Here is a 10306-nt window from a genome sequence, read left to right as displayed (position 1 = left end):
TCATCTCATTGCCGCATTTAATATAGTATAAAAAATAAAATTTATTATTTATAAAATAATTTTACCATTTAAACTATCGTGTATGTGCACATATTATTCTTTTACCCTAATATAAAAATAAATTTTAATACGAATAATTTAATATATATATTTAATACATGTCGATTGAGTCTTAGTTCAATTAGTATCAATATTGTTGTCAATGCAAGAGGACGTGGGTTCAAGTGTGTTAAATCGCGTTATCCTCTTATTTAAGGGTCTGGAAGAGGTTATGAATAGTTCTAAACATTATATCAAAAAACTAATATTAAAAGCTATGATGATACTATCATATAAAAGAAAGTAAATCAAATATATATATATATATATATATATATATATAATACATATATGGAGAGGTTGGCTTCCTACTTTTCAACATCTATAGCACTATTCCCTGCGGGGGATTTTGATTTCATGGCCAAAAAACGTGGTGGAATCTTGATTATGAAGATGGATATGATTTATTACAGTATACTAATAAAATTTTAGTTTTCAAGGTCAACCATTTGTTTAATCATTAGTCCTTACTACTTATATATTAAGTTGTTGTTCACAGCTTACCATGTTCTTTGTTGAAAATTTTTTTAGCAAAAAATATAATCAACCTTTCATTTAGTCCATTTTTTTTGTTGATTCTTATACTACAATTAGGTCAATGCTTCAAGACATTCAAAATCATGTGACAATTAGTAATCTTTTAACACCCAAGTCAATTCACAAGAATAAACATTTCGTAGGGATGCGAATTGAGTGAAAAGCATATTCTTCATTTTTTTTTCTTGTAAAATCATTATCTCTGTCCCTTTCAAAACGTTTGAGTTTGAATTTGGTTAAGTTTAATTTTTTATGTTTGAGAACTCGGATTATAATTTATTCAAATTGTTCGAGTTAAATTCCAATGAAACAAGTTTTTGAATAGATATTATGCATTAATGGAAATGATCATTACAGTTATCATTGTAAAAGATAGCTTACTTGACAAATTTGAAGTTAATAATTTTTTGAAACAAAATCTATATTGGCTATGATTAATATTATGGAAGTATTCAAACTCATTTATGAAGATCAATCAATTGGAGGAGCATTTCTTAAGGACTAAATCGGATCGGGTCAAATATATCAAATCCTTTGAATCAAGGATGTTGGATAAGGACAAACTTTGAAGACCGACAAATTAATTTATTTTGGTCTAAATTATTATCATATCATATTAATGCTATTTTAGTTGCTTAGAAGAAGAGATTGTATTGTAATTGATCGCTGATATGTTAATAAGTATCGAGCTTTTATATATTTTAGAGACTTAAATAGGTTTTATAAAGCACTTATCTATTCACAATGGAATATATTTTTCAGTGCATTTGAGAGAGTAAACAAGTTTTTTTTTTATTGCTTAAGTTCTCAAGGGAGAACTTAGAAGTGAATGATCTCAATCTTTAGATGCAAAAGTGAGATTATTATACTGGATTGTGATAGAATTTGAATCACTTATTGTATTGGAATTAAAGGTAATGAATTTACTCACTAAGTTAAACCTCGCAAACGTAATGAAATCAAACCACATAAACAATCCTATGTGTTCTGTTTTTCTATTGTGTTCGTCGCAGTGACCACAGAAAATTTGGGATTTGAATTTCAAATTTATAAAATATTAATAAATCAACTTATCTAATCTTTTGATTCACCAAATTAAAAGATAAATAACATTTGACAATTCATGTACTCATATTGTATTTCTACATTTTATTTTGCCATAATAGTATTTAAAATACTTAATATTTATATAAAATTGGAAACAATAACAATTTCTTCATTGTATAGATTTTGGTACATGAGTGTACTTGTTTTGTATTGATATTTTTCGTCTCATGTTTTGTAGTATATTTTAATTATTTTACGGGTTAAATTTATTAAACTTTTCCAAATTATAGCCTAAATTTTAATTGGTCCCTAATCTTCAAATGTTACAAATTAAGTATCACTATCATATCAATTACATCCTTCCATTAGCTTGAGTGTTAAAAAACTAGTTTGAATATAACATGAAATATATTAACACATGCACAACTTGGATCTAGCATGTTAAAAAGTAAAAATACTATCTATTATTTGCAGAATGTTTGCCCCACTTCCTTAATAACTGCTCTTTTATAACTGCTTTGGGAGGCTATAAATAAGGGTTCAAACACTTTAGTTGAAACCTTTGGGACTTTTGGCAAACTTATGTAGATAAACACTCAACAATTTTCTCTTTACAAAAACTACAACCAACATAGTTTTTACCCTTTTTATCTAGTCATCACTTTTATCACAACTAAAAAAATACGTAAGTTTGTTATAAGTTTAACTTAGATATCCAAGTAGTGTTCAGTCATAGGATTGAACAAAAAATGAAACAAATACGAAAATCAAAGAAGGTAGGAAGAGATTTGCACACAATTGGTTATTAACGTAGTTCGGAAACAATCTTACTCTGCGGTGCCTTGTTCAGTGAATGATTCTTATTCCAACAATTTTTGGGATCACTTATTGGTTTAAACCAATCTACTCTTACACAAAGAAGTAGTTCCAACCCCAACACCAACCCCAACCCCAACCCCAATTGTTACAAATTACTCACCCTAAAAACCTCACATAGAAAGGTTCAATCTCTCACAAAGAAAGCCTATTAAGAGAGTGTGAAAATACAAGGGAAAATAACAAAGATAAGTTAATCAAATGAGTACAGCACCCCCTTAAATCGATGCATCTTCCATGCGTATTGGTTGCCTATTTATAGGCTTAATATGACAACCTATTTGATCATCATAGTCCAATATAAACTACTCTTCTTCAATAAAATAATTAGGAGATAAAGTAGAATTAATCTCTTTAAAATTAACCATGATATATGCCTTTGAGATTAAGAAATTTCTCATCAGAAACCCTAGACGAATTCAATCTGTTCCAAATACTCAAACTCTTCATATGTACAACCTCTTTAATTTCAACTTTGAATATTGGAATGAGAACGTCCAAGGCTAACATATAAATATGCCTAGGTTGTCTCGTATCTTGACTTACCAAGTAACTAAGCAAACATTGTTGGACAATCTTAGCTCTAACAACAACCATCTGTTACCGTATTTGTTCTTCAAAGTTTGCTTCTTGTTCTTCAAAGTTTGCTTCAATCTTCTTCTTCATATATCATTTCTCCATAACATCTCGTTTTTATAATTTCTAATTGTTGGTGTTGTTATGAGAGCAGTTACAATAGCAATTATAATCGTGTCTCTAACTGCTACATAACTTGTCTTATTATTAGAGTTGGCAATCTTTTGAACCAAAACAGTTGGGCCATAACCTTTTTTAATCTCATGTACGTGTGTTGGCCCATCTATGAAAATCAATCTCATAAAGAAACAAATCATTGAATATTTGATAGATCTAAATCAGGCAAACCAGATCCCCTGTTTTGAGGAGATTGGCCCAAATGACTTAAAGACTTATCTTGAAGATATTTAAATTTTCATAGACTTTATTAAGATATTATTAATCCTATTTTGTAGACACTTTGGTGGGGACTATTATCGTAATTGATTTGTATATCAACAAGTCCAAAAATGTGTATATATGTGCGAGAAATTTATCTAGGTTTTTTTTTGGGAGGAGAGAATTTAGTAGAAAGTGATCTAAATCTTTAGTGCAAGTTTGAGGTTGCTACACTGGTGAGTGGTAGGTCTTCATACAATGTTAAATATAGTGATTGACTCTCTAAACAAGGTCTCACAAACATAAGTGATTATCAAATTGTGTAACCAATTGCTTTTGTATTGTTGCTCTTCAAATGTTATTAGCCCAGTTATAACTACTTGTTTATAACTTGCAAAAATCAATTGTTTTCAACAATAATATCTCCTCTTCTTAACCAAAGAATTTCCTACAATTTTTTTTAAAAATTATTGTAATGTAAAATGTATTAAGTTATATATGTTTAAAGTTTTAAAATATAAAAATATTATAAACTTATTTAATATTAAATAAAACATATTGAGAAAAAAATAATATAAGTTTAATTTAAATTAATTAGCTTAATCATTTATAAATATATATCATTTGAAAAAAATTAAACTTATGTTTCAAACTGAATGAATGTTGAACTACTATACATTTTCTTCATACAAACACATCTATTTCGAGTCATGAGCACATTGATAAAACCAATAATATATAGAAGTGAATTAAAAATATAAAATTTAAATGTTTTTTTTTTTTAAAATATTACAAGTGAGCAGCATTGGCTATGAGTACAAAGGCTAAATAGCTCAAATGCTGATAATTTCAATATACAATCAATATGCCAAAAACTAAACAAATGAGTAAATCTAGAATCCATGATTTACAAACAACTGTTTGGTCGAACTAAATCAATTGCTTTTCCAACCACATTGCTACAAAATGATTGAGCTGTTTTGTTCAAATATGTCAAATTCACATTTTGCAATTTTATTCCAGTGCACGGGTTTTTGACACTACAATCGAATTTTATAGCTATGGGTGTCGATGATGTTCCTCTTATATCTTCATACACGATATCATTAATCTTTATTCCCGAAACCTATAATCATCAAACAGAAAGAAAGTAAAGAAATTAAGGAAAAAGCATGAAAAAATTTAAAGAAGTAATTAAGTAGTAGTTGGAACTTTGTAATACCTGACCCGGGCAATTTTCATTGCGAGGACAATAATTTTGATCAATCACAATAGGATTTTGAACATTTTTCATCACGGAATCTATAAATCGTATCCCTTGAACATATCCGTTACTAGGCCTAGCCCATGATTTGATCCTTAACCCATTTTGAGTGTTGGAAAAAATTGTCTTTTTGACCGTAACATTTTGGACTCCTTCCTCTTCCAAATCCTTTGCCAAACTTCCAATGCTGGAAAGTTGAAATTAAGCAACATAAAGAAATTATAAATAATAAAATTGTGCCTTTAAAAACCAACTAGTATGTATAAGTTAATAATAAACACATTGCTTCATTTTGAGTAAAAGTAACAATGGAATTTAATTAATTTATCATACCTGATGCCATGACCAGGACCACAAGTGACTTGTTCAATCCATAAATTTTCAGTGCCAGGACCAATCGAGATGCAATCATCTCCAGTTTTAATGGAAGTGCTTAAAATTTCCACATTTCTCGATAATTGGACATGGATGCCATCAGTGTTGGGACTATTACCAGCAGCGACAATCTTAACTCCTTCGAGGTGCACATTTTGGCATCCATTGATCACAATATGAAACATTTGGCTATTTAAAGACGTTAATCCATTGATCCTGATGTTGTTGGATTTGGTAAAACTCAGTGTCTGTTTTCACACAAATTGAACAATATTAGTAAGTCTATTTACAAAACATTTACCATATAACGGTGGAGAAAAGATTAATGTTTACTATTTAGCTCAGAATTAGAGCAAAGAAAGTGGAAGAAAATAATACCGTGGCCCCGGAAGGACATGAGTTGGAGTTGGAAGCTTTGCAGGCCCAAAGAGAAGGTCCTTTAGCATCAAATGTACCTCGACCAATTATAGAAACACCGCTCACATCTTCAAAGCTGAACCAATTATTCGATTTTCCCAGCACTCCATAATCCAAAGGAGCCACAATTGTGCCATCGATTCTTATAATGATCTGAGAGCTTTTGCATTGGCCTTTAAAAGCCAATGGACCAACCAAATACCGTCCTTTGGGCACATATATGAAGGTCGAGTCTGCCGTGCCACAGGCTGCATTCCATGCCTTGAGGAAACTGTCCGTCGAATCGGTTCTACCAGTCGGGATAGCCCCAAAGTTTAAGACATTAAAGTTTGTAATCGCAGATGTTGAACTTGAACTTAGCATAACAAAGACCATCACAATAATTCCAGGTAAATTACAACCAGAAAGCTTCATCGTTTTCAACAGTGTTTGGCTCGAGAGAAAACTGCAACAACTGTGTGTAAATGTAGAGAAAATTCAGAGAAAGAAGATGATTGATAAATGAGAAGTTTAAGAGAAAGTGTATATTTATACTAGGGAAAGTGTACGGTTTTGCTTTGGATAAAGGGACATTAAAAAAAACAGTGTAAATGTTAAAAACAAGTGTAGGATTGAAGGAAGCTGCAATGGCGTCTAAAGGCTCCTCCCATTCAGAGTGATTTGAATGAAATACAGTGAACTTAGAACAGATGACTTGGATTCCAATTCTGCAAAGACTTAAAATATGTAAAAGAAGAGAATTGAGGTTCATCTCAAAGTACAGCGCAGTCACATTGTAATGAATTGTGTTGGAATCAATCAACTTTAGTTTTTGTATAAATTAAGGGATCAAAGGAACTTGTTATCAATATGAACACAGGATCGGAAGCATGTGTTCTACACATTATTTGGAGATTGCCCTGAAATTAAGCCATTGCAAAGTTGTGTTTGAAGCAATGCTAAACGAGTAGATACCCGATGAACGGTTTGCTTTCGTCCTCATAAAATTATGAAATCACATGTAAAATAATTAAAATTCCATACCACATTAAAGATTATCCTAAAAATAATATTTACTATATTTGTTCTTATTGACACAATATTTAAAACTACCTATAGTCCCTTCTAACTCATAAATAAGAAGATAATGTGTTTCAACGCACTCAAACTCATATCCTCTTGAATTGACAACAATACCCATGCTAATCGAGTTAACACTCAATCGACAATACATTAATTTTTAAATTAATTAGAATGGCTTTACTTGCCAATCATGCTTTGGCATAGTTGAAAAAAGTGGAAGCCCTAGGTCTTGCATACTTAAACTCAATATCTACTATGAGCAATTATATATATAGATCTTTAAGTTTCATCATATGTAATTGTCATGTATAAGTTTTAATCAAGTTAGTTCAGCTTGCTGGTTTTAATCTGACACATCCAGTTAGTTGATTCTACTGCATGATTACTCAGACAACCCATTTGTACTATAATAATTTGATCTTTACAACTATTCCAATATGTATTTATATTGTACTTTGATTATACTATAATTACTTTTTAAAGCTATTTTATGAATTTATATCATATTTATTTTTATATTATAAAATAATTATAAAAAAATATAAAATTTAGTTTGATTTTGACATTTACGATTTTTATCTTATAATTTAAAATTTATATCAAATAAATAAATTAAATAATAACCTAAACCAAATTCACCACTATAGTTAAAATCAGTTTTCGATCTTCTCAATTGTTTTTGGTGATGATGAGACAATTATTACTGCCAATAACATAAAGGAAAATGCCTAAAATTGTGGCTCAAAGTTGTGATTAAACTACTGCGGCCAACAAGATTGAATGATGCATTACCCAAAAACAAAATGATTTCAAATCTTTTATGGTGCAAATTTTTTAAGATATATCAGAATTTTATTTTTAAAAATAATAAATATGATAAAATTATAAGTTTCAATTCTATTTTAGGTTAAGAGGTTTTTTTTATTTAATGAATGTAAGATTATTTTTTATAATAGGATTATCCAAATATAAATCTACTTAGTACAGTATTGAATATGTTATATTATTTTGTTTGGATGAAATGTAAGATTTATAGCTTGATTGACGGAAGATATGAATATTTAAAAGCAAAAATGAGAAAACCGGGGAGGTTGGTCTCGAGACATAGTCTCAAGACACTTTAACCTCAAAGTTAAAAATTTTAAAATAATTTATGACTTGTCTCGAGACATAAACTTGAAATTTGACATTTGAGTTTGTATTCAATTCCTAACTCCGAAATTAACTTATCATGATCTTGTAATTAGAAGAAATAGATCATTATCTACTATAAATGCTTATGTATGATTTTATTAAATGATTTATTAGTTTAACTATTGATAAATGTGAAGTAAACCTATTAAAATTATGTTGAATTAGTCTGAGTTGCTTTGGTAACGTAATGTGACATTACACACTCAAACCTGACAATCAAGTCAGGTGTGGGGTGTTACATTCCCACTTTATCCACTCTCACCGCACCAATTGTTGATACAAGATTTCAACAAGGAGTGACAAAGAGGAGAATGTGGTAGAGATGAAAGGATTAGTTCACCTGTAACTTGCAAAGAGCCAAAGAGGAAGGAGGAGGTTGATACTTAAGCTTTTCTTAAGGAAGCAGAAGATCCCTTGTTTCTTGTACAAGAGGTAGGCATGATCATGTAGTCAACAAAGTGGCAAAATCGTTATAAGTCAATTGTCTTCATATAGTGTATTATGTGATCTTACTCTGATATTCTCATGCCTAGGATTATACAAGATTGTTAAGCTTTAACGGTCCCTCAATGATACCTATGAAGGATCTATAGTGGATCGTCTCTAAAATAGTTTAAGTATGATTCACCATAGATCATCTTGGGTGGAAGGTCACTCGCAAACTGTTCCATGAGGAGGGTAATTTTCAGGTCACCCCATCTTCTACTGCATGTTCTTGCCATAGTAGGGGTATGATAAATTTATATAGTGAAAAGAAAAACACATGTCTATGATAAGAATATCCAAGGATCAAAAATTAGTAAAAGACTTTTTCTTGTTTGTAGAAATCAAATTATTAAAATGTCAATTGTATGAAAAAATATAAAGCAACATAAAATAAATTTAATTTTACATAACGAAAAATAATGCACTCTTATATATGATTGATATTATATAAAGAGGTTCACCGTCTACTTTTCAACATCTATAGCATTATTCCTGCGGCGGATTATGATTTCATGGTCAAAAAGGTGGTGGAATCTTTATTATGAAGGTGAATATGATTTATTAATAAAATTTCACTTTTCAAGGTCAGCAATTTGTTTAATCATTAGTCTACATATATGTAATTGACAGAACAAGTAAAATTGATTAATTACTCAAAGTGGATTAATTATTTGTTAAATATATAATAAGCCTTTGTTTCACAACCTTACCATGTACTTTGTTCATCAACTTTTGTTTTATAACTATATAATCAACCTTTTGTTTACTCCATTTTATGTGTTGCTTCTTATACTATAATACTATAACTAGGCTTACGCTTCAATGTATTCCAAATCATGTGACAATTGGTAATCTTTTAACATCTAAGTATATTTACGAAAATGATAATCTTTTTAACTCTAAGTCATGGTCAAGTTTGATTAAGTTTCCATTCATATGCTTGCAAACTAATTTACTCAAATAATTCCAACTCAATTCGATTAAATTTGAAAATATATAGAATTGATAGAATCTGTAAATATGGAGGTTTAAATTTATTATTTAGAATTAAGACCAAACTAATAAAATGTGTAAGTGTTGAGGACTAAGTGCATTATTATACCGGTTAGAAAAAAAAGTATAGATCTAGATTTGGGTTTATTACCGAAATGGGGCATTCTTACTGACATAGTTTTGGGAAAAGAGAAAGGTTATTTGATGTTAGGAATCGAATTCTAAAGTTATAAGATCTCTATAAACCAACTTTAAGTAATTTTTGGGTTCAACAAGCATGTATAAGATATTACAATTCATATACTAATATTATATTTTTAAGAGAAAATTTTGGTTTAAATTTTGAAGACAATATTGATAGGAATGGTAATCACGAACTTCAAACATAAACCGTAAAATGTACATGAAGAAATCAAAAAAAATATTTTATACTATATAAATTTTGAAATGTTAACAATATTTATTATATAAAAATTTTGTTACATTTGTGTACCTGTTTCATGTTTATAATTTTTCCATTTCGTGTTGTTATTATATTTTAATTATTTTATGGGTTAATTCTTTCAAATATCCTTAAGCTATGGTTTATATTTTAAATTAGTCTCCAAACTTAGAAATTTTTTAATTGAGTCCTCAAGGTATCAATATGATTAGATTTTTTTCATCAACTTGGGCATTATAACACTATAACTCGGATTTGACTTGAAGCATATTTAAAACATGTGAATAAAGTTTTAAACACATGTGAACTTCTTACGTGAATAGTTTGAATTTGACATATTAAAAAAAAAAATCACCCATAATATATGTTTTTTAACAAGTCAAACCTAACTTGCTCATATAGTAGGTACACATGTTTAAAATTTGATCTATGTGTTTTAAGTAACTTGCATGTCATATTTGAGTTGGAACTTGAGTACTAGACATCCAACCTAACGATTAGGCTAATAGAAAGACTTGATTGATATGATACTAGTACTTTGAATACTCATTTAGAACAAT

At 29.3% G+C, this 10306-nt stretch overlaps 1 protein-coding gene across 1 annotated transcript; it reads right to left on the bottom strand.

Moving 5' to 3' along the window:
• Positions 1–4306: 4306 nt before the first annotated feature.
• Positions 4307–5983, bottom strand: LOC108463539 (polygalacturonase-like). Its single transcript, XM_017763465.2, has 4 exons — positions 5531–5983; positions 5111–5400; positions 4736–4964; positions 4307–4639 (listed from the first exon to the last, which is right to left on the bottom strand). The coding sequence occupies exons 1-4, from the start codon at positions 5981–5983 to the stop codon at positions 4421–4423; spliced, it is 1191 nt and encodes a 396-aa protein (XP_017618954.1). The 3' UTR covers positions 4307–4420.
• Between the last annotated feature and the right edge of the window lie 4323 nt (positions 5984–10306).

This window comes from Gossypium arboreum, chromosome 10 (assembly GCF_025698485.1).
Source record: "Gossypium arboreum isolate Shixiya-1 chromosome 10, ASM2569848v2, whole genome shotgun sequence".
Classification (NCBI taxonomy): Eukaryota; Viridiplantae; Streptophyta; class Magnoliopsida; order Malvales; family Malvaceae; genus Gossypium; species Gossypium arboreum.
The sequence above is the reverse complement of the archived record's forward strand: the minus strand, read 5'-3'. Positions and strand labels throughout refer to the sequence as shown.